At 52.1% G+C, this 25,135-nt stretch overlaps 9 protein-coding genes and 1 non-coding gene across 10 annotated transcripts; 6 read left to right on the forward strand and 4 right to left on the reverse strand.

The window, feature by feature from the left end:
* The first annotated feature begins 2,037 nt into the window (after window positions 1-2,037).
* Window positions 2,038-2,110, forward strand: BO80DRAFT_t140. The gene has a single exon. It is a non-coding gene; the product is annotated as a tRNA-Thr (tRNA).
* A 1,332-nt stretch (window positions 2,111-3,442) lies between these two features.
* BO80DRAFT_405778 (glycoside hydrolase) lies at window positions 3,443-5,727 on the forward strand. The gene is made up of 9 exons (XM_025717732.1): window positions 3,443-3,594; window positions 3,639-3,654; window positions 3,704-4,202; window positions 4,248-4,331; window positions 4,382-4,458; window positions 4,502-4,534; window positions 4,581-4,723; window positions 4,768-5,274; window positions 5,324-5,727. Exons 1-9 carry the CDS (start codon window positions 3,466-3,468, stop codon window positions 5,711-5,713), a joined length of 1,878 nt encoding a protein of 625 aa, XP_025575746.1. The 5' UTR covers window positions 3,443-3,465; the 3' UTR covers window positions 5,714-5,727.
* Window positions 5,728-5,849: 122 nt separating this feature from the next.
* Window positions 5,850-7,075, reverse strand: BO80DRAFT_464351 (SGNH/GDSL hydrolase family protein; the record flags this gene model as incomplete). The annotated part of the gene is made up of 3 exons (XM_025722648.1): window positions 5,850-6,083; window positions 6,143-6,766; window positions 6,884-7,075. The coding sequence occupies 3 exons, from the start codon at window positions 7,073-7,075 to the stop codon at window positions 5,850-5,852; spliced, it is 1,050 nt and encodes a 349-aa protein (XP_025575747.1).
* A 455-nt stretch (window positions 7,076-7,530) lies between these two features.
* On the reverse strand, window positions 7,531-9,688 carry BO80DRAFT_454807 (Hsp70 family protein; the record flags this gene model as incomplete). Its single annotated transcript, XM_025722084.1, has 11 exons — window positions 7,531-7,727; window positions 7,774-7,906; window positions 7,955-8,147; window positions 8,254-8,351; window positions 8,394-8,493; window positions 8,543-8,780; window positions 8,824-8,890; window positions 8,936-8,980; window positions 9,026-9,474; window positions 9,523-9,593; window positions 9,636-9,688. The coding sequence occupies 11 exons, from the start codon at window positions 9,686-9,688 to the stop codon at window positions 7,531-7,533; spliced, it is 1,644 nt and encodes a 547-aa protein (XP_025575748.1).
* Window positions 9,689-10,099: 411 nt separating this feature from the next.
* Window positions 10,100-11,158, forward strand: BO80DRAFT_354362 (uncharacterized protein; the record flags this gene model as incomplete). The annotated part of the gene is made up of 2 exons (XM_025715697.1): window positions 10,100-10,526; window positions 10,617-11,158. Coding segments are annotated over 2 exons (969 nt in total), but the record flags the coding sequence as incomplete, so codon positions are not given.
* A 239-nt stretch (window positions 11,159-11,397) lies between these two features.
* BO80DRAFT_424641 (MFS transporter) lies at window positions 11,398-13,770 on the forward strand. Its single transcript, XM_025719328.1, has 5 exons — window positions 11,398-11,775; window positions 11,837-12,082; window positions 12,133-12,936; window positions 12,983-13,156; window positions 13,204-13,770. The coding sequence occupies exons 1-5, from the start codon at window positions 11,679-11,681 to the stop codon at window positions 13,284-13,286; spliced, it is 1,404 nt and encodes a 467-aa protein (XP_025575750.1). The 5' UTR covers window positions 11,398-11,678; the 3' UTR covers window positions 13,287-13,770.
* A 2,201-nt stretch (window positions 13,771-15,971) lies between these two features.
* On the forward strand, window positions 15,972-17,961 carry BO80DRAFT_405794 (FAD-dependent oxidoreductase). The gene is made up of 2 exons (XM_025717733.1): window positions 15,972-17,402; window positions 17,453-17,961. The coding sequence occupies exons 1-2, from the start codon at window positions 16,326-16,328 to the stop codon at window positions 17,801-17,803; spliced, it is 1,428 nt and encodes a 475-aa protein (XP_025575751.1). The 5' UTR covers window positions 15,972-16,325; the 3' UTR covers window positions 17,804-17,961.
* Window positions 17,962-19,613: 1,652 nt separating this feature from the next.
* BO80DRAFT_405796 (uncharacterized protein) lies at window positions 19,614-20,352 on the reverse strand (the record flags this gene model as incomplete). Its single annotated transcript, XM_025717734.1, has 2 exons — window positions 19,614-20,064; window positions 20,137-20,352. 2 exons carry the CDS (start codon window positions 20,350-20,352, stop codon window positions 19,711-19,713), a joined length of 570 nt encoding a protein of 189 aa, XP_025575752.1. The 3' UTR covers window positions 19,614-19,710.
* Window positions 20,353-21,231: 879 nt separating this feature from the next.
* Window positions 21,232-22,808, forward strand: BO80DRAFT_493226 (MCT family MFS transporter; the record flags this gene model as incomplete). Its single annotated transcript, XM_025723806.1, has 3 exons — window positions 21,232-21,610; window positions 21,654-21,795; window positions 21,846-22,808. Exons 1-3 carry the CDS (start codon window positions 21,462-21,464, stop codon window positions 22,806-22,808), a joined length of 1,254 nt encoding a protein of 417 aa, XP_025575753.1. The 5' UTR covers window positions 21,232-21,461.
* A 198-nt stretch (window positions 22,809-23,006) lies between these two features.
* Window positions 23,007-24,938, reverse strand: BO80DRAFT_464358 (transcription factor domain-containing protein; the record flags this gene model as incomplete). The annotated part of the gene is made up of 3 exons (XM_025722649.1): window positions 23,007-24,074; window positions 24,136-24,226; window positions 24,274-24,938. 3 exons carry the CDS (start codon window positions 24,936-24,938, stop codon window positions 23,007-23,009), a joined length of 1,824 nt encoding a protein of 607 aa, XP_025575754.1.
* Window positions 24,939-25,135: the final 197 nt, after the last annotated feature.

The raw sequence follows: 25,135 nt of genomic DNA on the forward strand, positions 1-25,135 counted from the left end.
GAAGCCAAGCAGGAGTTAATCTAGATGGATCTCAGGGACCGACGACTGCCGCAGACTGCTACCAAATTTCCCGTCCCGGCCCACTTGGTGTCGGGCGCCTCCACTCAGAGGTTCGGCCCTATAGGAAACCCTGGAAGCCCATCTCCTTTTGCCTACCAAAATAGGCTGATGGATTTCGGGATGGTCTGATTATTCCCTCAATCACGGGCTCCGTGATTCCACATGGATGCTGTTTCGGTTACTTCAAGACGGAGCACACTCCCTGTTTCATTTGGGTCGAGGGAAAGAAGCGCTGCCTGCTTGCGGGGTACACGGGGTCAACCTGGTCAGGGCTGTTACAGCCAATCGGAAGCTAATTGCTTGAAGAGAGCTTGAAGAAGTATTTCAAGTTCCGGTTGACGGGGATGCTGCACACGCCAGACTGACAGGAGAGGCCCACTCGAGCCATGCTAGAAGCTTTCTAGGCTGTACTCTGCTGGCAGGGGAGACTCCGGCGAGTACTCGGAGAAATGAATATCTTTGCCCCCCCCCCGATATTTTATTCAAGACATTGGAGGCGACAGTAGTCGCCTTACGGATGAGCACTATGCTTCAGGCAACACCATTCCCCAGAATGTGACCACCTATCGATAGCTTAACTGCCACACGGCTAAAGATCACCATTCAGCTAATCATGGTGGCGAAGGATTAACCCAGCTTGCACTCCAAATCAAACGGAGTACGATGACTTTCAGGCACACAACTGAGAGTGATCACTATCACCTCGTTCATCCGCCGTTCCACGGGCTATAAGTCTTATTTTGTCGGTATGTGTCTGCTCTATCAAGAGCTTCGAGATCATTTTCACTCAGGATAATCAAAATGATAGTATGAGCTGGGGTTCTGGATGGCTTCGAATGATGAAACAAGCGGGAGGGAGAGAGCCAGCAGGCAAACAAGCATGACATCACCTGATCTGTGCATTGTCCATCATCCGGCTATATATTTAATTGCCTGAAAACCTTGTGCTCCCAGCACTGCTAACCACCACCGACCTTTAGCCGAGTTTCAACCGGCTTGACATCGATACTACCTTTGCAGTAAATAGTGAGTCAAGGCCATTTCCTATACAGACTCATACATTTTATTATTTGCCAAAACGGGAAATAATTCGCTGACCTAGAGCATATGTACGTAGAGACTAATAGGAGGCTAGCTTAGGAGCCAGCCACATATTCTAAGAAAGATGTAGAATAGGCATGGAGAGGTAGTGAATTCCAACGCGTCCTACGTGTCAATTAGACCAGTTCCCATTGGATGACTGCCAATAGTGGATTTTCGCGATTCCTTAGACTTTCCAACCAGGGGATGTTTTTCATTGGTTTCAAGCATCATATCTGATTTATATCGGTCGGGCCGGGCCGGGCCTTGAGATGTGGCTGGACAGGGTATTCACTTCCATGAGGGTGGTGGAAGCTGGCTTGGGACTGTTGAATCGTTTAGCATAGAAAACTGGGGGGGCAGTCCTTGAAGATACCTTATCATGTTTATCTGAAGCTTATATCGAAGTACTGTGGGTTAGGAAATGAGTGTGACTAGATATATCTTGGACTGCTTTGATATACTATATATAATTCCACTTATGCCTCAGTTCGCTAGATTCGAATCGCATGACTGACCAACGATAGTCAAAGTCACAACTAGGAGAAATTTGGTCGTTGTTTGTCAGACGGTTTCTACGCCAGAGTGATCGTCAGATAAATATGTCATCGTGTTGGGGCTCATCACGCAATATGTCAATGGATGGGTTAGATGCCGTCATCACTATATCGAACAAGACAGTTGTACTATAACACTATGATAATCGCACTATTTCGCCCCCTTTGCACACCCGAAATGCTCAGATGTATATAATCCGGGTCTTAAAAACATTACTCATCTATCCTTCCCCCACCTATACAGAAGCCCGCCACAAACACCTCAAGTCACATCCCGGGCCTTATCCTGTACTCAACTCTTGGCATACAAAGCAGAATTATTTGATCGAGCTCAGCAATCGCTCGCATGGCTTAGTTGGTAAAGCGCATGACTAGTAATCATGAGATCCTCGGTTCGAATCCGAGTGTGAGCATTTTTTGGGTCTTTTTTCTCTCGTCGGTAGATGGTGGCCCACATTGCTGCAGGTGGGTCGGGCCTTTTGCCCCGAGTCAGGGAGTCCACATCGTAGTACATGGCCTCAATGATCGGACCTTGATTGCTTCTCGTCGCATAAGAAGACTTCAATACTAACAAGCGTCTATATGATTTCTACTTGAGTTCTACGTTCATATTGAGCCTCTCTGCAGGACCTTTGTCGGTGAAGCTGGATTGGATTCAAAGCTGGTGAAGAACTGATGTGTAGGATCGGTATGGTAGTTGTTCTCCTGTTTTATTGATATCAGACATTAGCATCGCTCCTATATGGCGTACGTAAGGGGAGAATAAACATGGGAGATCTGAGAAGAGTCAGGCGGTAAAGGTGAGCCAGATATACTACAAATTATATGCAAACGAGGAAACTGATGGCACTGAGCTTCGACCTGATTTTAGCCCGGAACTTATAAGATTATAAATCTTGCTGCTCTTTTGTATGCTCACAAAGCTGGTTCATAATGTAAACAATCGGGCATCACCCATCAAACCCTGATTGCTAACCAGAAAGGCATGTAATGCTATATCTTGCCCAAAGGATGAACTGCTGTCTCCTTGATTCTTAGAACAGTGGAGACAAATGTCGGTTTTTCGATGTCTCACCTGCCCAGACCAATGTATTCCTTCAGGTGCAAGCATCTGGTGGCGAATCACAAATATATGCCAGGATCGAACCTACACTGATGCTGTTCCTGACAGGCGTTGTGCGCTTCGTTCCTGCGGCGGCCCGAATACGAGGCTTGGTCTGGAGTCAGCGATCCACCATTGCATATTATCATTGGAGTCCACGTACGACAGTCATGACTCAGGAATGTGTCCTGACTGGGATATAATCTTCAGTCTTCGAACTGAAGCTGGGCATTATCCCTCATCGGACCTGGGTGGTCCGAATATTTCCGCCAAGGGCCGCTGTTCCCCCGCAGCTCCGAACCCCTCATCAGCCCCCGCAATTCCTCCGCCATGCAACCGCTGTTTTTTGCATAATCCCCGGCTGTCATCCATGTCATCCGCCATTGTTGAAGCGATCCCCTAGCCGAGGGTCAAGTGCGTTGTGTTCCTGACTCTAGCCCCAACAGAGTAATTCTCCTGTGGGTTCTCAGCCCTTGCAGGGAGGATGTGGTCATTCTGCATCAATGGGCCCACGTGCGCCCAATCCGGAGTCTGAGTATTGAGGAACAGGCTTAGTTTTGGCATGATGCCGCTCAATGCCTGAATGGCAGATGTATAAATAGAGGATCTCCCAGAAGCAATGAACCATAAGCAAGCTGTATCTCTTTGACTGGCTCATCCACCAGCATGATTTCGTCCGTCTTATCCTACTTGGCCGTGACATGGCTGGCCGGTCAGGCATCGGCCATTGAGCTGACCGTGTCCAAAACTGGCGGCAATTCGTCCAGTTCCCTCCTCTATGGGATCATGTTCGAGGTAAGACCCATCTGATTCTTCCATGCATTGACTCATTCGTCCAGGACATCAACAATTCAGGTAAGACATATACCACTGTAGGGTAGGGAAAGATAAGTGACCCCGACAGGTGACGGCGGTATCCACGGCCAGGTGCTTCGCAACAACGGCTTCCAGGGTGACGATCCTGGTCTCACGGCGTACAGCGCGGTTGGAGATGTCACCATATCCCAAGATACGTCTGAGCCGCTCAGCAGCGCCATCACCTCTTCGCTCAAGGTTTCTGTTCCATCGGGGACCACTGGATACGTTGGTTTTGCGAATGAGGGGTACGATGGGGTTCCAGTTCTGGAGACTACGTATGACAACTACTTCTACGTGAAAGGCGACTACTCGGGCACGGTGAACCTCCGCCTGGTGGGCAATTCCAGCGGAATCGTCTACGCAGATCATAACATCACGGTGGCGAGTACCACCTCCAACTTTACCTACTATGAGACTTCGTTCACCTCGTCCGTCTCGGCCGATGCAAACAATGTGTGGCAGCTGCGGTTTGATGCTTCCAAGGTGGCGGGGAGTTCTTTGAACTTTGGCTTGGTGCAGCTGTTCCCTCCTACCTACAACTCGCGGTGAGTCAGTTGGTCATCATATGAAGAGCAGGCTAACTCGTCTAGGTCCAACGGCCTTCGTAATGATGTTGCCAGTTTCCTGGCCGAGGTCAAGGCGTCCTTTCTCCGGTTCCCGGGAGGCAACAACCTGTAGGTTGCCGTGATCCAATTTTCCGTTCTTGATACTGACTCTGTCTCAGGGAAGGCGCCAGTCCAAGCGATCGCTGGAAGTGGAATGAGACGATCGGTCCTGTGATTGATCGTCCCGGACGAGAGGGTATGAGCATTTCTCTCAACGAAGCGCTCGCTGACGATTGCAGGTGATTGGAGTTATCCGAATACCGACGCCCTTGGTGAGCTACCCTTGAAAGCCATCTGAATGAGCGCTAACTCAGACAGGTCTCGATGAGTACCTCCAGTGGTGCGAGGACATGAACTTGGTTCCTGTTCTTGCTGTGTGGGCCGGTCTGAGCCTGGGTGGCGGTATTGTCTCTGGATCAGACTTGGATCCTTATGTGGACGACATTCTGAACGAGCTCGAGGTAGGACTCTCCTAACTTATCTTATCTTCTCTTAACACTCGTAGTACGTCCTCGGCTCGACAGACACCACCTACGGCGCCCTACGTGCCAAGAACGGGCGCACCGAACCATGGAATGTGCAACACATCGAAGTGGGCAACGAAGACAACCTCAACAGCGGCTGCGGCACCTACGCAGACCGATTCACCCAGATTTACGATGCCGTCCATGCCGCGTATCCCAATATCACCATCGTGGCCTCCACCACTGACACTTCCTGCCTCCCATCCACCATCCCCGACGGCGTCATCACCGACATCCACCACTACCTCACCCCCGACGAATTTGTCGAGCTTTTCGACGAATGGGACAATTGGTCGCGCGACTGGCCCATCCTGGTGGGTGAATATGCCAGCACGACCGGCAACGACGGCAGCACCACCTACTGGTCCTACATGCAAGGGTCCTGCAGTGAAGCGGTCTACATGATTGGCATGGAACGCAACAGCGACATTGTCAAGATGGCCAGTTTTGCTCCCTTGTTGGAGCACTTTGATATGGCCGAGTGGTCGGTGAGTGCATCCTACCAGACTTCGCTTGCATGTATACTGATTGCCTTAGCCCGACCTTTTTGGTCTTGACTCGAGCCCCGATTCCATCACGGGGTCTACATCGTACTACGTGCAGAAGATGTTCTCCACGAACCGCGGCTCCACTATCCTCCCTGTCAACGCAACCGGCGACTTTGACCCGCTGTTTTGGGTTGCGTCGGTGTCGGACGCGGGTACGTACTACGTCAAGCTGGCGAACTACGGGGCTACCTCGCAGAATGTGACGGTGAACATTGAGGGCACGACCTCGGGTGACTTCCAGTTGCTGACTGGTGGGGAGTCGGTGAGCAATTACCCGCATGATGTGTCGATTACCACTACGACGTTGAGTGTGTCGGGGAGTGGAAGCTTCACGGTCGAGCTGCCGGCTTGGGCGGTTGCCGTGTTGGCTGTCTCTTAATGCGGCGAATGTATAGTGTGGACTACTGTATCCTCGATACAGTGCACGATTCACATAGATCATAATCATATCCCATCCATCTCACTCTAATATCTCCCCCAACAACACCCTGGTAGCTACCCACAACCTGGCAGTATCACCAATACGTCGCCCACCGACTCTCCCCCCTGACCACCTTGACAAACTCCTCCGCAATAATCTGATCCGTCCGCTCCGACGGATGCAACTGATCATACCAGAGAAACGAATCCGGACTCGGCAACGTCTGACACTCCGTCCCTGCCACATTACAATGATGTTCATACCCGGTGACATTTGCCGGCGCGGACCCATTCAAATACCCACTGGGATGGTGATAGATATCCGAGACCTGCCACACATAACCCATTAGCCGTACTTCCCCAACCCCAACAAAACCAACCCATGAACATCCATAACCGCCACCCCCACCCCCGGATACCTCCCCTTCACCCTCCACTCCACCGCCGTTCGAAACTCAAACAACGCATTCACCAAACTAACCTGCTCCCCCATCCGATAACTAATCTCCGTAAAATTGCCCCCCTTATCCGGCCAATAATTATTCTTCCCGATCCCGCCATTCTCCGGGGTGGCATACAACGGCGCAAACTGCAATGGCACGACATTCATAATCACAAAGTATTTCACATTGCCCGTGGCGTAGATCCCATCGAGGGAATCATAGACGCAATCTACGTAATCCGGGATCGTCTTACCCCTGACTTGGGAATCGGTGAGGAAGGCGTAGTTGCCGAGATCGTTGGTTCCGATCCAGATGGCGTAGATGGTTTCGTCGGGGGGCAGGGAGAGGAAGTTTTCACCGGTGATGGGGAGGGTGTAGTGGGCGTCGGCGGTGAAGGCCGGGACTTGGTATTCGAGGACCGAGGGGTACAGGCCGAAGGAGGTGCTCCGGGGGGTGATCTGGTTCGAGCAGGAGGCGCCGCTGACGGCGTAGTTATAGCGGTGGGTGAGGGAGGCGTATTGGTGCACGTAGTGGCCCCAGATGTAGCCGCCGGAGGAGGAGGAGTTGGTCTGGTTCTGTTAGTCTTGTTTTGGTATGATTGTAGGGTGAGGGTGGAGGAGGGTTGGTGGGTGATGGGGTAGGGTTAGAAGGGGGAGGGGATAGGGTTAGAAGGGAGGGGGGGGTACGATTGGTTCGACCCATCCGACAGGCGGTGCAGAGCCATTATGATTATAAAAGTAGCTGATTCGCGTATCGTCCGTGTAACTATCGCCGAAGGTGACTAAGGTGGTGAATTTACTCGGCCCCCATGCTTGACTGGCGAGGGTGAGGACCGCGTCTAGCCCTAAGAGGGCGAGGAGGGAATAGAATGCCCGCATGATGATGCGTCAGGTTAGGAGGTAGATTTCTGGAGGGGCATTACTGACATCGACCCCTTTTAAACAGATTCGGTGCAATGACGTTCACCTCTGCATTTATCCGAATGCGGAGGGCGGGTAATCTCAGCAACCCGGTCGATGCTATTCGCGGAAGATCTGCACGGGTGGTCATGCATGTGTTTATCCGTTTGCTGAGTTGCTGCTGTCTTTGGCGGTGGTTGGATTTAGGCTGGATAATGGGATGTTCATTGCTGATTTGTACTTGGCGGTTACTGATGCTAAATCTGGATTCGATCCAACACTTGTGATAATGAGTGTATGCTGCATACGGCCTTTCCTGATCTGAGCAACCTAATTACTGGCAGATAGCCAAGTAAATTTGATTCATGGCTACCAAATCAATCATAACCAAGCAATCACGCATACACAGTAAGGACAAGAAAGAAGGTATGATGCTAGTATGTGGTCTCAACCTGCCCATACGACGCTCCGTTGAACTCCAGCTCGAACTTAATCGTACCCGACAGTGGCGTCATGATCAAGTCGTGTTGAATACTGTAATATTGCTCCCCCTTGGAATTAATCCGTTGCAGAAAGAGACTCGTTGGGATCCCGCGCAGGTCGCTCTTCATTTCACACACCCAGACGGTCTCTGCGCGGAATCAGCATTGCACTGCCATATGTATGAATCTACTTACCATCGTTGAGACGCTCCGGGGCTTCATAGTTGCCGCAAAGATAAAGCCGGTCGTAGAAAATCGGCTCTCTACCATATGGCAGAACCCGCTCAAAAGTCATTCGGATGGGCTGGTTTTCCAAAAGTTCCTCGCCCTACGGCCATAAGTCATAAAGCAGAACCATCCACGGGCCTGGACTTACCTTTTGGATATACCACCGCATCAGATTGTGAACATACCACTTCTCCTTGAACGTGCACCACGTACGTGCAGCGACGGGGTATCTCACCAGATATTCGGGGCAACAGCTGCGATACAGAATCCCATAGTGGCGCCTCGCAATGCGCTTTCCGACTTGGTTGTCCTCAATGCCATGTCGAACCGCGCCACTAGGCCTGTTAGTCCGATGCGCTATTCTGGCCACCTGCACTCACAGCATCACTGCAGACCAGCTACTGGATTTAGCCCGAGAACATCGCAGACATCACAACAGACACTTACGAGTTGGGCGGCTGCATCACAATTATAGGATCGTGGGCTTTCTGGATGCACTGGTAGAGATATTCCGATGACCCGAATCCTCCGACCAAAAGGATCGCCTGCCTCGGTCAGTTGAAGCAAGGTACCGCTGCCGTACGCACCTTGACCGACGTGCCCGAGGCTCGGGCTTTGGTAACCTGGTCGCAAACCAGGGTTTGGACCTCCCCGACGATCGGATCAAAGATGGCCTTGATCTGAGTTCTATTCACGATGGTCAGCTCGGCCCCACATGCGTATCGGGTTGGCACACCCATCCATTTGGAGAAACCCATCTTGTAAGCCAATCTTTGAACAATCTTTCACCCCCGGAAGAGGCACAAAGTGGATCTCCTCCAGAAAGTCCGGGTCGTTCGCAAAGTTGGGCTTGATATTGTCCTGCCAAAATCGCAACGCAATTTCGCGAGCCTTGTCGGGGATTTTCCTGCCCAGCAAGCTCTTGAGGAAATTGGTGAATCCAACATCCAGCATCATGGATCCACAGATGCCACCTAACTCGATTAGCCGGCTTCCACAGGGTCAGGAGATGCATACCTGTGCCCTCGACTGCTTCTTCCAGACGCAGTGGCGAGACCGATTTCACACAATACGAGATGAGATCCTGCCAGGTCAGTCATGGCACAACAGTGATTGCCAGGACACCAACCACAGTACCGCCACCCGCATCACACACTACGACTACATCGCCATCCTGGCCAATATTAGAGCAAGCACCATCACTCTGCAATTCACTCGCCTGGATCGAATTGGGTTGGATGACACCCATACAGTGTAAGGCTGCCGCCTCGGGCTCGGACACCAAAGAGACATTTTGAGGGGAGATACCCGCTTTCAGAGCGGCCTTCAAGGTTGCGTCCTTGGCCTTGTCCGACCAGACGGCCGGCACGGTCAGCACATAACGCATCTCCATGCCTTGTACAGCGGTACCAAATCGCCGTTGGAGAATGGTTTCAGTATGCAACACCAACTGCTCCAGATACTGACCAGCCAAGTCGATGGCCGTTTTCCGGTTCCGTTTAATGAATCCGGCAGATTCCAGAGCCGCCACGTATTTTCGGTCCTGGGACCCGTCGAGGAGGATCTTCACCCCTCGGATATGGTCCCCAAAGAAGCTGGTCTGATAGCCCCACTGAAACCGTCCCCCGCACTTGAATAGCATGGTGCTGGGCACTTTGGGGACCGTTCCTACGGCCGGGTTAACCAGATGCCAGACTAAGAATGGAAGAAACTGACTGTTACCGCTTCCCGGCCATGAGGTAATCACTTCAGACTTGTCAGGGCAGTCACTCAGCGCCCAGGCGACCCTGCCAGATCAGTTTGGATCTCTGACTGGGGGAAGTGCTTACCCGCTATAGGTGGTGCCGAAGTCGAGTCCTATCACGATACGAGGATTTTCCATGGCAACAAAGCTGAACCAAGTGTGGACACTATGGGGAGTATAGAAATAATGAAAGGTTGAGGGATGAGGGAGAAGACACAGAGGAGAAGCATGGGTTTTAAGTCAGGAGAACGGTGCAGTCATTCCGACTATCCCCTCATTATGGTCACAATGACGAGTGCGACAGCCGGACTCATTTCGTCAGAATCGTTCGGCAGGAATCCAACCCCTCACCATGTCGTGATGGCAGACTCACAATGAATCAAATTTTTAACACTTTATTCCCGCCTCTCATCGAATCGTACAGTTGCATCATGGACGGCCTGGCTAGGAGGGATATTTTCCCGCCGGACGAAAGAACGCATGTTGATAACCTCCTGCACGTGAGTCAACCACCTCTGAATCTAGTCGTGCTCTAAGTGTTGTGCGCAGAACAACCCAGAACTCTATAGGGGGCTAGAGAAAGCTGCCATGGCCCCGCTCTTCGCCGAGGAGCAGGCTCGACGCCATCTTCAACGCTTGCAGGAAGTGGAATTGTCCAATGCTTCCGAAGTGGCTCAGTATCGAGCCCAAATCAGATCACTCACGCGGGAAATACAATTATTGAAGTTTCAGCCGGCCACCCTCAGTGACGAGGATGCCACACGAGAGATGAATCGTCTGCAGCAGCGGTTGAATGGCTGGATCAACTCTTGTTTCCGTGATCCACATCTCCTGGAGAAGCTCAAATGGGACCTCGAGGTCCATGGGGCAGCCTTTGTTCCAAACGGACAGCACGAACTACGTGCTTTCATCTCCTCCGCTGTCAGCGGGACGTTTTATGAGCATGTCTTTGGTCGGTTTCTATCAGGATTACCCTGTGAAGAAGTCTTCCAGGCCATTGCGGAAAAGGTGCAGAATTACTGTAAGCCTTGTCTTGCTAGGTCCAGAGGAGCAAGCTGACGGTCAGGTCCCCGGCATGTTGCCCACCACTGGCGCAAGGCCACAAGCATCGCGGCGGAGGAGCTCGGGGATGAACCCGGGATCGTCAATGCGGTGGTAGCGCAGGTGGAGGCGGACTTTTCGCAATACTTCTCGATTGATCCGTCCAGTGGAAGCACCAAGTTGCGCACTCTGGTTCGGGCGTGTCTCCAATTCAAGCGTCGTCTGGATCGCCAGGAAAGCCATTATCGCTTCTTTCGCAGCGCCTTTGGTACTCCCTTTACCTCAGAGACCATGCAGCATGCCCTGATTCCCGAGGATATTGGGGATCACGTTCAATGCGCATTGTGGCCGGGCATATACAAAGAGTCGAGGAACGGATGGCTCGTCATCGAACCGGAAACCGTCTTGGCCAAGAAGATTGTAGTGCCCAGCAAGTCAGTCAGCCTTTGGGACCAAGATGAGCCTATGCTTGGCTTGCTGGGATTTGATAAATGGGATGACTGGGATGGATTGATTCCGTGGCCGTTGACTTGTACTGCAGAACACGGAACGCCTCTCAGCTGTTAGTGAAGATCTAGTGATTCAGTGCTATGGATACTGTCCAGAGCCAGCTGGATAATCCAGTTGATATTCAGTCGTTCATTAGTTAATCACCAATGCAATGAGGATGCAGATGAGTGCACAAGAAGTACTTCGTAATATGGCGGGATGACGGGCTCACCGCCGGGGATCCTGGCTGCCTCGCTGCCTGACTTGGAGTTTCTTCCCCACCTTCTCTCTTCCCCTCCAGCAACCAACCTCCAATCTGCATTCATCCAGCCACATCCTCTCCCTGCCGTCAGCTCATCCTTTGCGAGATCAACCAGCCAATAATGTCTCCCCCAGGGCAATCTCAGGCCACAGTTGGGCCTCCCCGCCTCTGAAATAGGGGAGTGCTGTGATTATTAACCACGGCATCGGCATCGGAGTCGCCTGCCGGGCTCCGAGTCTAGGTCCCAGCTAAGGGCTGCGGGCTCTTTGATCCTTATCGCTGCGATCATGTCTCCCTCTGCCTTCTCCCATCTGGCCTGTGGTCAACAGCACCATTATGAACTTTGCTCACTCCAAGGGAAGCACCTGGGGCCAGCAATGGCGGTCCTCGCCGTTTTTCATCGTCAGCGCCATGGCGATGGCCCTGTTCACTGGTAACCCTCTGGTTTCTGTCTCCTGTTTCAGGTCGCTAACAAGTTCTTCCTCCTTATCTAGACACCTTTCTTTACGCCTTCCTCGTCCCCATCCTCCCCTACGTCCTTGAAAGCCGCCTCGGATTAGATGTCTCCCTCACCCAGCGCATGAGTTTTGCCCTACTGTCGGAAACCGCGGTCGCTGCTCTCGTTACCAGCCCATTTATTGGCCATTATGCCGATCGGCTGTCTTCTAAGCGGATATTGCTCGTCGGATCGCTGTTGGCTGCATTGTTTGGCTCGATCGTCCTGGCTCTGGCGACATCTAGTACGCTGACATACCTTTCTCCCTAGACTCGTACTGACCGTCATGCGCAGCGTTTACTCTCTTTGTCGGACGCCTCATCCAAGCAGTCGCCAGCTCGTTCATTTGGGTGGTCGGATATGCGACGATCGCGGACAATGTACAACCGGAACACCTGGGCAAGACTTATGGAGTAATTTCACTGGTCGTAGCGGCAGGTACCTCAGGAGGCCCTATGGTCGCCGGCATTCTCTTTGAATTGGGCGGGTATTGGACAGCGTGGTCTAGTGCTTTTGTGATTCTGGTCGTCGACATCGTCCTTCGACTGCTCATGCTGGAGAAACCGACCAAAAATGCGGATTATCCCAGCAATGAGAGCGTCGCATCCGACACCGAGAGCGCTCCACTTCTCAGCGATGCACACAGCGATGCACACAGCGTGGTGGAGGGGGAATTGACGGGCTTGAAGTTCTACCTGTACATCATGCGGTATCGTCGCTTCGTTTGCGGGGTGGTCAGCTACTTCTCGTTTGCCGTCCTGGTCTCCAGCTTTGACACCACTTTGCCTTTGCATGTTCGTGATGTGTTCAGCTGGGGTAGTTTTCCTGCCGGCATGATGTTCTTTGCTTTGCAAGGCCCTGGCATCCTCCTGAGTCCCCTCTGCGGGTGGTTGAAAGATCGGGTGGGAACCCGGTGGCCTACGACGGTCGGGTTTTTGCTTCTTGCGCCTGTTATGTGGGTCATTGGTATGCCCGGAGACGAGCGATTCCCCTGGGCAAATGAGGGCGACCGAGGAAAGATTATTTACGCTGTTGGGGTAACTGTGGTGGGATCTGTGTCTTGTCTGCTGAACGGAGCTGGAACGATTGAAGCTACGGGTATGTGCACAAAAGGAGAATGTTTCGAAGTATCTAACATGTGCAGTTACCATCGACGAGGTCGAGGCCAAGCATCCCGGGATCTTTGGTCCAAACGGGGGGTACTCGCGGGCCCTTTCGGTGGCCAGTATGGGCTGGACGTTGGGTGCGTTTATCGGGCCTATTATGTCTGGTTTCATTGCCGAGCAGGTCGGATACTATGAAATGAGCTGCGTGATTGGTTAGTGCCCTGCCTGATGATGCGATTTGACGATGCTAACGAGTCAGCGGCCGTCTGTGCGCTCTCCGGCGTGAATACTTTCTTTAACCTCGACTCCAAAGTCCATTTCGACCGCGTGGCGTCGGCCTAGCTAATACTCCGTATACTCCGTATACTCGGTCCTGGCGATCACTTGGCTGACGGACGGATCCAAAAGTTCTCTTGCATATACGAAGCTCCGTGTGATATATAGCGGATGGGTCTAGATTGTTTGCAGTTAGATGTGCATTGACATAATCGAACGAGTCACCCGTTATGGGGGACGTTATCATCTGGCGAGTTTGATACGAGATAATCATCCGTGCGCGGGTTCTTTGACTTCTAGACCATTGTATCTGATTTGCCACCCTCGCCGAGATAGATGAATCCCACTGTTTACCCGTGCACTGACCGATATCGTCACCTCAATTATCGGTCTAGACTAGGGAATGGTCCCCTTTGCGAGACTGGCCTAAATAGACTTTCTTTTTTTTGTCGGGGACACAGGGATACATCACATTTAATCTATTTGCCATATGCCATCAAGATACCCCAGGGGCGTTATCGGAAATACCCAAAAATAAGACCCTTGATAATAGATAGACAATCGAACTATCCTCCTCCCCTATTACTATCTCCCAATTATGAAGATGTATGATGTGCGTCATATGCGGATATATATCCCGCAACAAACATCATACCGATGGCAATCCTGCATAGTAATACCCATCAAACCCATAATCCAGCCCCCAACCCATGATCATCAGCAGCATCATCCATGCCAATAACAAGCTCACTAAGCCGACGACCCCGAATCTAATCCGGCATCGGCCGGCAGTTATGTCGATCTACATAATCCTGCCGTACGGAGTACTAGGTACACAGTAAGGATTCAGATTCCGCTGTTCCGTCGTTCCGCAAATTTACTATGTAACAGAATGAAGCTAGGCCTGTCGATCGGGCGATAGAGTTTGATGAGAGTGTTGGGTGGGGATGGTGGTGCTATCACTACTCCGTATGGTGGTTGAACTTTGTGAGGAGGTAGTGTATGTGGCGGGTTACGGGTTACGGGTTACGAAGTAACTCCGTACGGAGGAGATATTGTAGATACTTAGATAGTGACAGGGGTTGGGGCTGGGTTGGTTGGGGTGATCGGTCGGAGGGGGTTCCCGTCCACGGTGGCGGATGAAGGTTCCGGTTCCGGGTCCGTGATTACTCAATTTTATGTACATAGTATGTGTGGTGATGAGTTTACGATCGTATCAGTATGAAGATATACTGTTGTTGTACTCCGCAGAATAATTAAGATTGCCATCATTCAGATGGCAGATTAACGAAAACACCTCCAGCCACCTAAATTGAGGGTGACGAAGCAGTGGAGGCGGCCGTTTCGGCAATTCCTCCGAACGAGCTGAAGCTGTCATTCCTCCTCCTCGATGATTCGAGGAGAGTATACTCCGCATAAGGCTGAGGAGTCGTCATGGCCGGAGCTTTCACCCCAGGAGGGCAGTTCCGGACGTATGCTATTGATAGGGGGCCTGGAATTAGAAACACTGGGGGGTGGCCGTTGTGTCACCATGTTGATCCCTGGTGGTGATGGACCGATCGTCAGGAACATGGCTATTCTCGGCGGGGAGTGCATGGGTAGGAAACGGCGCTAGAAAATTCAGATCTGACAGGTCGAATGTAACCGTTTTTGAGTTTAGATACGGAATACTCCGTGCGTTGCTTTGGAGTCGTGATAGGGTTGATTGTTAGTATTGTTTGATGACGTCTGGTTAATATCTACGAAGGATATCCAGAATGTACTGGACTCCGTACATTATTTATTGGTGAGGTACGTCACGCCGAGTGGGGATCCCTGAAGCCACGGGGATTTGGTTGGACGGACAAGTACCGTCGATGGGCGGAGCAAGGACTCCTTAGTTCGCGCCGATGCCCCTATCCTCATAGCGGAGGGGATTGGGCATGGAGCAGCAATGGAGTCGGTTGTCCTGGTCATTTCGGAGCCGGGATCGCGACCGAACACTTGGACCAGCACCGTTCCTGAATTAGTTCGATAGTTTACTACCGTAGGCAGTACTCCGTAGTACTAGGTGAGTTGCAGACCTCCTTTAGTGGATATGTGCGGTGCTATAGATATTAGGATGTAGATTGAAGTGGGAATTATGCTTGAATCCATCGAGCATGTGACGATGCCTCAACCCCGTCGAGTGAATCATTATCCCTCGTCTGCAGCTGGCACTGCAACTGCCAGCTGCAGACGCTGACCCCGGTCGTGGCTAGTGTCTTGGTCACACAACACCTGAATAATCCAAACCACCCCTGCTGGATGCTGCATGGAACCCTTCCGTCGCAAAGTCCCTCTCAACAGATGAACATCTCAATCGGAGCCACACGGACCACCTACTCGGTCGCACCTCGGCATCTGCTTCCTTTCCTCTCATCCAGTCAATCCTGGCCACTCCGGTCTATCACTAACGGGCTCCAGGAGTGCCGAGCCGGACCGTAACGGCTGTGATGGAATGATCCATTTCAGAGTGCCCACGGTCCACTGTGCAGTGTCCACAATCCCCCGTAGTGACAGCTTTTCCACCGGCCTATGGCAACCTGAATCGGCCGGGGCCTCGGAGTCAAAGTGGAGCCGCCACCACTGGTTTGGCGCCGTTCATGCTCGCCTGTCGCCAAAGCCGTCTTAGTCTCTCCCCAGTGGGGAGGCTGCAGACAAATCTCGTTTCTTCTTTGATGATTTTTTTTTTTTTTTAAAAAAAAATTCTTTTTGCACTGTCTGCCAACTTTTCGATCCAGACATGGCAGACCTCCGAACAGTCTCCATTCCGGCCGAACAGGTGGCCAGCAGGCTGTCTGCCTGTCCGCTGCACCCGCCTGATTGGTGTTTATATACAAACTGCAAGGCCCCTAATCAACCCCTGGATCTCTCTAGCACTTCAATTTCGTCTCCGCAGGATTTTCTCGACTAAATCTTCGGTTTTACTTAAGCGATTTGTCCTTCCCCTCTGGTTTGGGTAGCTACGCACACGACACGCACTCCCTATATGGCCGCTCCCCTCCCCAATACTCCATCCTCGCTCATGAATAAAGTCCTTCCGCGCTGTCGCATCGGTTGAATCCTCCCTCCCCAGTTGCAATCATGATGGACGTTGGATATGAGGCCACCCCGCCGCCTTCCGCCGGGAAGGACTGGGTCAACTTCTGGAACTTCGTGGACCGGGCTCCTCCGTTGGAAGCCGAATCGGTACCCCGCGATATCTTGGTGGTGGGCGCCGGCATTGCGGGCATTGCTGTGGCGCTGGCTCTCTCCAAGGAATTGACTCCCTTTGTTCCTGATCTCCGGATTACCGTCTATGAACGACATGATATCCTTTCTACCTCGGGCGGTGCCATCAACCTCACCCCTGTGGCTCAACGGCATCTCGATCGCCTTGGGGTCCTTGCTGAACTGGACAAGTTGGGACCGGAGTCAGGTACCGATGTGGATGCCATTGAGCTGTTCTCCAGCCGGTCTGGCCGATCCCTGGGTGGGATTAATTTCACCGACCAGAATGGCAACGGATTCGGCGGGTACAAGGGTCGCCGTGTGATGCGGATCATCCTGTCGCTGGCCATGTTGAAGGTGGTGGAACGCACGAAGAACGTCAATGTGGTATTTGGCAAGAAGCTGGTCCGCGGCAAGGAAACCAAGGACAAGGCAACCCTGTTGTTCCAGGATGGCACCACTGCCACGGGCGACTTGGTGCTGGGGTGTGACGGGGTCCACTCCAACGTGCGCACCCAATGGGTCGCTCCCGAGTCTCCGTCCGAGTACACGGGCATCTCATTCGTCCAGACCATGATTGACAGCAAAGAAGTCAAGACCCCCATGCATTTCCGCTCCACCTCCATGAACATCTCCCGTCACGGTTCCTTGCTGGCCAGTTATTGCGATCGGGACCACACTCAGATCTTCATGGCGGCTATCGTGCAATTCCGCGAGGAACTGCTCACCCATTACAAGATTGAACCAGGTCAGGACTGGCGCCGGACGGCGGCCATCAAAGATGCGCTGTGTCGCGAGATGCAGGATCGCTTTGGCCGATCGGGCCTGGCGTCCATCCGCGACCTGGTCACCAAGGCCGACGACTGGATGTTGTATCCGGTGTGGCAAGTCCGGCCGGGCGGACGCTGGTATCGCAACCGAGTGTTGCTATTAGGTGATGCCGCGCATGCAGTAAGCCACCTCCTATTGTATTACATTGGGTCATTACTGACAGAAAATAGATGCCTCCCCGCGATGAATCCGCCGCCTACGCCCTCGACGACGCCATCCTCTTCTCCCGCATTCTCTCCAAACACCGCTACGACCCGCTCCCGGTCAGCTTCAAAGCCTACGAAGATCTCCGCCGCGGCACCGTCAACGCAGCCTTCCAAGTCTCCCGACGCATGTGGGAAAAGAACCGCGACCTAGGCTTCTTGGAAGGTCGTCTCAAAGAATGGACGATGCCGATGCAGGTGCGCAACGGGAAGGAATCGCGCGAAGCGGCGTGGGAATTCGATGCCACCAAGGTGCCACTACCGGGGCCGGGCGACTCGACGTCGTCGTTGTATTCGTCTGAACGGGAGTTCTTATAGAGGATTTGCATGGATGGTGTTCCGGATGGTGGGTTGGGTTTGGGTCATGAGCTATGATTTCTGGAGTGGGTTTCGGTTATATACAGTATACAGTATACAGCATACGTAGTATTGGTTTGACTTGTTGCTATAGTTGACATACAGTTGACATTTCGGTTAACATCTCGGTTGACATTACAGAGTAATCAGTGATCTCGCTTACGGAGCCTTTGACCCGAGGTATTAGGATCTATGCCCGGATAGGCAGTAGTCTAATTAATTCGGATGCCAATAATACGATGTAATAACTAACTATCCTATAGTTAGTTAATCATCTAGCTTAATCATCCTCTCTGCTAACTGCATGTCTCAATCGCACAACACTCAGTAATGGGTAACGCAAGTCTACTGACACTGACAAGTGAAAGTACCCCGTGTGCTCGTTTAAATTTACCCAAAGAACCCAAACACGAGCCAGAAAAGACCAGAACGGACCCTCGAAGATTCCACCCCACCTATGTACCCATTTTATTGTAGCCTACTGGAGTACCGTATACGATGACGGCGGCGGATGGTATTGAAACTATTGAATGGATGGATGGAATGGAATATTCCCCAATGCCCCAGTCCCACCACCCCACCCCACTACCACCCACACACCTGTCCCGGAATCCCACATTGACTTGATATTAATTGTTAATCTAAACTTCCATGGAAGAGGAGGGTATGAATCCATGGATTGATTAATTTCTTATCCATATATATTAATTGGGATTGTTCTTGGTTGGTACAGCTACTAGCTCAGACTGTCAGGCGATGATGACGTCGTTTGCGACACTATGAATACTTAGAAAAAAATAGTTTAGGTTGGGTTGGTTAGTTAGTTAGGTAGGGTAGGTAGGTTGTGGTATGATCCCTGCATAGTACTATTCTTCTTTTTCGTCGGGGGGATTAGTAGCTAGCATTTACCATGTCCAGTTAGTTAGGTAGTGGCTGCTTAGGTAGCTGGATTAGTTAATTAGTTCGCTGGCACTAAACGGGTTAGTTTTTGCATGGTGCAGATTTTTTCTCAGGATCTAGCTATCCAGGGGGACATAAGCACGAGACCTTTTTTTTTTTTGTTTTTTGCGTTCTTTCTCGAAGAGAAATCAAATCCAATAATAATTGTGCCATTATTGCTGACTACATTGCTATGCTTATTCCTCGTAGTAAGATTTTAGGGTAGGTGTTGGTAAGGGAGGAATTCGATTTCGCCCCCGACGCGGATCTGAGTTGAGCATGGGGTGAGCTCGGTAGTTGTCTTTTCTTATTATATTATATTATATTATCATAGTAGTATGTGGATGTGCCTACTGCATACATCGTAGATAAATATTTAATAAGTGAAGGAAAATACTAAGTGTTATGGTTGTGCTTACGGTACTGGATCTGGGTGGATGTTTCCATGTGTTTGTGGGGAATTGCATAACTTAACATAAGTATTTAAATTTATCTTAAGTAGACTGGTATCCCGGCAAGAGAGATAATTACCCCAGAAATGGTTTGCCTCGGTTTAACGGTGTGGGGATGAGATGGCATGGTCCGTATGGGGTGATTTTCCACTATGTATATCCGCGGAGATCTGACTTGTTGGCTGTTGCGTCACCGGTGGGTATTAATAACTATGACTGAATTATTCTTAATGCTAGATGGTTGGTTTGCTTCTGGTAGGGTGTGGGGTTCTTTGTGGAGGTGTATCTATGTAGATAGAGCTCTTCAGGGCTAGTGGTTACTGTTACTTCAGTTGCTATGTAAGCAGACGAATCTTATTAAACAAGATTAATTACTATATACCAACTAAACTGAATCCATAATCACAACTAGCATCAAACATCTAACCTCCCCCCACCCAATCCATCCCTATCCCATTACATCCCCCGGGCATGCACTCAGTCATACTGCCACGCCGCCACACTCCCCTCCGTCCCACTCCAACCCACCGCAACCGCCTCAAACCTCAAACAATCCGAGACATTCCCCGTCGGCACCGTTGCATTCGCCATCGCCGCAAACACCTGATACGGGCCCGCATCAGGCACCTCCGCCTCATCATCCGCGGGAATCGGACACGCCATGAACCCCGTCGCTCCGAGGCCGGTATACGTCCAGGATCCGTAGTCGGTACCAGGGGTGTAGCAGAACGTGCTGGTGGATGCGCCACTGGGCATGTAAGTTGTGTGGGCTTCGACGAATTTGACGGCGCCGGTGGGGTCAATGTAGATTTCTTGGACGTAGGCGGAGTCCTGTGTTTATTAGTCTGTTTCTCTCTGTGTATCTAGTTGGTGGGAGGGGGAAGGGGGGGGGAGGGGGGGTACAAGGTAATTGTTGCCGTCGATTACGGTTTGGTTGCCGGGTGGACAGGCATCGTAGGCTGCGATGTCGGATGGACAGGCGGATGAGGTCGTGCCGCCGAGGTAGAAGTTGGTTGAGGCGGCGGTTAGGGAGAGGTATTGGATGGGGGAGCCGGAGCGGACGGACATCACGGTGAAGGGGCTGGTGCTGCAGTTGGTGGTGAGGGCGGGGGTGAGCATGGTAGCTAGGGTGATGAGAATGAGATACATTGTGGTGGTGCTGCTGAGGAGGATGAGATGGTTGTGGATGAGATGGTTGCGGATGAGATGGATGAGGCATGGACATATTTATATCTTTAAAAAGAGAAGTATATCGACAATATCAGTTATAAGGTAGCCGCGTACATGTCAGCGTCATTTGATCAAGATCTATTTCTGACTGAGACCTACATCTTACACTGCCACAAGCTTTACAGTGAGCTGTTCGACCCGTGATGCGGCCGCGTTGAGGGCGAATCACAGATGCGGGTGGCTGCTTACCGGCGGGATGATTGGGCTGATATCAGCGGTATCTTACTGCAGATGCAGCAGCGTGATTTACTTGGCCAAAAAGCTTAGGATAGTGTTATTTGGGGCAACAGTGTCGATATTCAGTTCTCCCACCATTTGGCCATCTTCTGTCTCCTTTCTTCTCTCGCCTATTGCTTTCGCTGTATCGATAGTGATTATTCACCCACTGAAATGATCAGGATGAGGCTCCTGATATAGACAGATACTGGCAACTGTTACAACACGATGATTTCTCACCATGATCATCGCGCCCGGGCCGCTTCGCGTATCTGCAGGCCACGTTTGCATGCTTCTATTTACATTCAGAGGAACAGAGTGAACCGTAAGCAAGCATCTGCAGTCTACTATCAAGTTAGCAAATGAAAATGCTCTGGTATTATCCAGCTCCGAGAACTGTCAGTTCCTGGTACTATTCTCCGAGCTAGGTTGTTTGTGAAGCGCGCTAGCGCTGAGCAACTCTAGGTTACTCCTACTAGATCTGTTGCCAGCCTGTTCGCTTCTTGAAATAATATTTATGTTTCCTGAGTACTGCTAGGAGCATATTCAGAACCACAAACACAGCATACCTTCGCTAATAGTATTCCCTAATCTCTCTATAATGTAAGCATCATCGGTATACAAGCATCGAATAAGCTCGGACGGGACTCGGCCCCGACCGCGGGAAATGGGGTTTCCTCCCAATTCGGAAAACTCCGAGCCCTAGCTGGAAGCCAACATCGATCCGACATCTATATCTTCACGGCCAGTCCAGATGGAGTCCATACTACAGAATCAGCATCATGTCCACCGACACCGAAAAAACCGCAGCCATCCCTTCAGATGCCCTCAAGCCCCCATCCTTCCCCGAGGGCGGCTTCAAAGCATGGATGGCCGTTCTCGCCTGCTGGTGCGTCATGTTCAACACCTTTGGCTACATCAACGCATTCGGGTATGTCTCTTCTCCATTTCTCAGACACCACTAACCAAATCAGAATCTACGAGGCATACTACAAAAACTCCTTTCTCCACCATGAAAGCGACTCCAACATCGCCTGGATCGGCTCCCTCCAAGCCTTCTTCATGTTCTCCGCCGGCCTCATCTCCGGCCCTCTCATGGACCGCTACGGCCCTCGAGTATGCCTCCAGCCCTCCACCTCCAGCTCTCACATCAAACTGACCAACAGCTCATCCTCATCCCCTGCTCCCTCCTCTTCATCCTCTCCGTCATGCTCACCAGCCTCTGCACCCAATACTACCAATTCCTCCTCGCCCAAGGCATCCTCGGCGGCCTCACCAACGGCCTCATCTACACCCCCACCCTCACGGCCGTCAACCAATACTTCTTCCACCGTCGCCCCCTCGCCATGGGCATCGCCTCCTCCGGCTCCTCCCTCGCCGGCATCCTCTTCCCCATCGCCCTGAACCGCATGCTCCACCAATCCCCCCTCGGCTTCGGCTGGTCCGTCCGCATCCTCGGCTTCCTCATGCTCACCCTCAACCTCATCGCCTGTCTCGCCATCTCCTCCCCCGCCCCGAAGCGCACAACCGGATCCCCCTTCTGCCTCGAAGCCTGGCACCACCCCGCCTACGCCTTCCAAATCGCCGGCCTCTTCCTCATCATCTGGGCCCTCTTCGTCCCCTTCTTCTACATCCCCTCCTACGCCCAATCCATCGGCATCAACACCAACCTCGCCAACTACCTCGTCTCCATCTCCAACGCCGGTTCCCTGCTGGGGCGTCTCCTCGGCGGTCTCCTCGCCAACCATATCGGCCGCTTCAATACCCTCATCGGTGCCTCCGCGATCTGCGGCATCTTGATCCTCTCCTGGCTCGCCATTACTTCCCTGCCGGGGATGATCGTCTTCGCTGTCCTGTTTGGGTTCTTCTCCGGTACGACCATCGGTATGTTCACCGCGACTATTGCCATGACCGCTCCTCGACCGAATGTTATCGGTTCGTATCTGGGGATGGCGTTGGGGGTGTTGAGTTTGGCGAGTTTGACGGGCACCCCGATCACCGGGGCGATGATTAGTTCGTATGGGGATTATCGGGCCGCGTTGGTATTTGCGGGCGTTTGTGCGTTGGTGGGCTCGGGGGTCGTGTTTGTGGCGAGGGTGTGTTGGGCGGGGTGGGAGTTGGTTGCGTAGGATTCTAAGCGTGGATAGATTGTGTTAGATTTTTGTTGTTGATTTTAGTTATACTCTCTCCTCTCTTTGTGTATCTTGATAGAATTCTAGATAATTCTCTTGGGGTCTCTGGTATCTGCTGTGATGGTAAGATGGGAACATTGTATCAGGGTCTCGACTCATGTATAAATAGATACTAGTAAACCAATGATCAAAGTCTCATGCCTGCAACACATGAAAGTAATGCTCAAACGCCGCCGTACTCCACTCACATGCTGTCCCGTTGCCAGGGAGGTCTTCACCATCACGCTCACAATCCTCACCCGTGACTTTGTCTGATACCAGACCACTCTCTGAAGACAAGCCAACCCTAACCCCATCCTCATCCTTATCCCCAGTACTCGCTCCCTCCCTAACCCTCCCCGCCCGATCCATCAACTCCTCAATACGCACCCACCTCGGATTCTCCCTCCCCCCCAACTCCCCCCTCCAATACCCAGCCACTTTCTCTACAACCCCCCACATCTCATCCCCCTCCCCATCCTCCCCGCCAAACCCACTAACACAACCCCCCACCAACACCAACGCCAACGCCTCCCACTCCACATCCCTCTGCAACAACCATCCCCATCTCTTTCCCGGTTGATACTCCCTCAACTTGATTGCTTTGCGGAGGACATCCACACATACATCCGTATACCTCCCTACCCGAGTTAACCTTCTCACTGGTTCAGGTATAGGTTTATAAAGCGAAAGGCTCAGAATCACCAGACTCAGTCTCATCGAAGCAGCTATTACAAAATCCAACGGAATAGATGGATCCATGTGCACGAGGTAGGTATTTTCCAGTTCATCGCGGAAGGTGCTTATTTCTCTTTGTTTTTGGGATGTTGTTGTTGGACTTGTGGTGGTGGGGTATAGAATCCGGTGAGATAGGCGGGTTATTTTGAAGTAGAGGATGGTAAACAGGACCGGGGATCTGGTGCCCGGGGGAAGAGGGGTAGGGGGGGTGGTCATCGCCGGGTGGAGGGCTGTATCTGGGATATTGGTGGGTAGATGGGTGGTGAATGATTGGAGTCGGATGTAGGGATGCGTGTTGTGGTCTTTGGCGGTGCGGAGGTCGAGAGTTACCAGGTGCCACCAGAGGAGACGACGGAGTTCGGTGTCGAAAGGGGATAGGGAGAGGGTTGTGCCGTCGTGGTGGAGGTTCAGGCGTTGGGCGGTGGTGATGAGGATGGGGAGGAGGGTGGGGACGGGGGCGCCGTGCGGGTCGGAGCGGGTTGTTGTCTGTAGTTTATTTTGTTAGGTAGGGTTTGGTGGGGGAGATGGGGGGAGGGGAGGGGGTTACGAGGAAGATGGTGGCGGCTTGGAGGACGGTCAGATTGGAGGTAGTGGTGAGGTTAAGATTGGTGAGGGTGGTTTCGAGTCCGGTGCGGTATCTGGGTGGTGGTTAGTGGGGTGACCGAGGGAGGGATATGGGATGTACCGGTGCAGTAGAGTGGGTTTGTCCTCGCCTAGTTCGTCTCGACAGGTGTTGGAGGGCATGCTGATTACGGCAGCGTAGTAGATGGCGAAAAGCAGACATTCGGTGGCTAGATCAGGGCTCGTTCCGTGTCGAGTCATATGCATCACGTCTTTCTGGACGGAGGGAGTGTGGAAGATCTTGAATACCGGATCAACGCTGTCCAGGTACCACTGCCAGAGAAAGGATATCGTGGTGGGTGATGGACGAAGTTCTTTGAAGGAATCCACATTACCACACGTAGCAGTGCATGCCTCCGGTGCACTCCCTTGCAATCCATAATCCGGACTGGGACGATCATAACCAGGAAACTCATCCTCATTGAAGTCTTGCCCGGGGGTAGGAATCTCAGGCCTAGTAGACAAAGGCAAGGACACACCCTGCAACAAGTCCCTAATCTGCGCCACACCCTCCCCCAGCACCCGTAACGTCTCCTCAATCCGCTCAATCCTCCCAATGACATCGGAAGCCCCGACATCCGGACTCCTCAAACGCCGTCGCCCCGATGGATACGCACAGGTAATCTTGACCTTGACGCAATACCCACATGGCCGCGACCGATCACATTTGATTTTCCGACGACTGCATTCGAGACAGGAGCGCCCGGAGGCGATCACTCGGCGCGGCATTTGATGGTATTGCACGAGGGTATAGAAGGGAGATGAAGATGACGAGCGAGAAGGAATCTGGTTGGGTAGAGCGGAGGACGGAGTGCAGGTCCGCATTTCTAAGCAGATGATTAATTGGGTGTAAGCACTAGTTCGATACGAGCGAGTGGAGTTAGGGTTGCGTATAGCATCAGATGCCATATATGGGAGACATAAAT

The sequence above is a fragment of the Aspergillus ibericus genome (assembly GCF_003184845.1).
Source record: "Aspergillus ibericus CBS 121593 unplaced genomic scaffold BO80scaffold_17, whole genome shotgun sequence".
In the NCBI taxonomy this organism is placed as follows: domain Eukaryota; kingdom Fungi; phylum Ascomycota; class Eurotiomycetes; order Eurotiales; family Aspergillaceae; genus Aspergillus; species Aspergillus ibericus.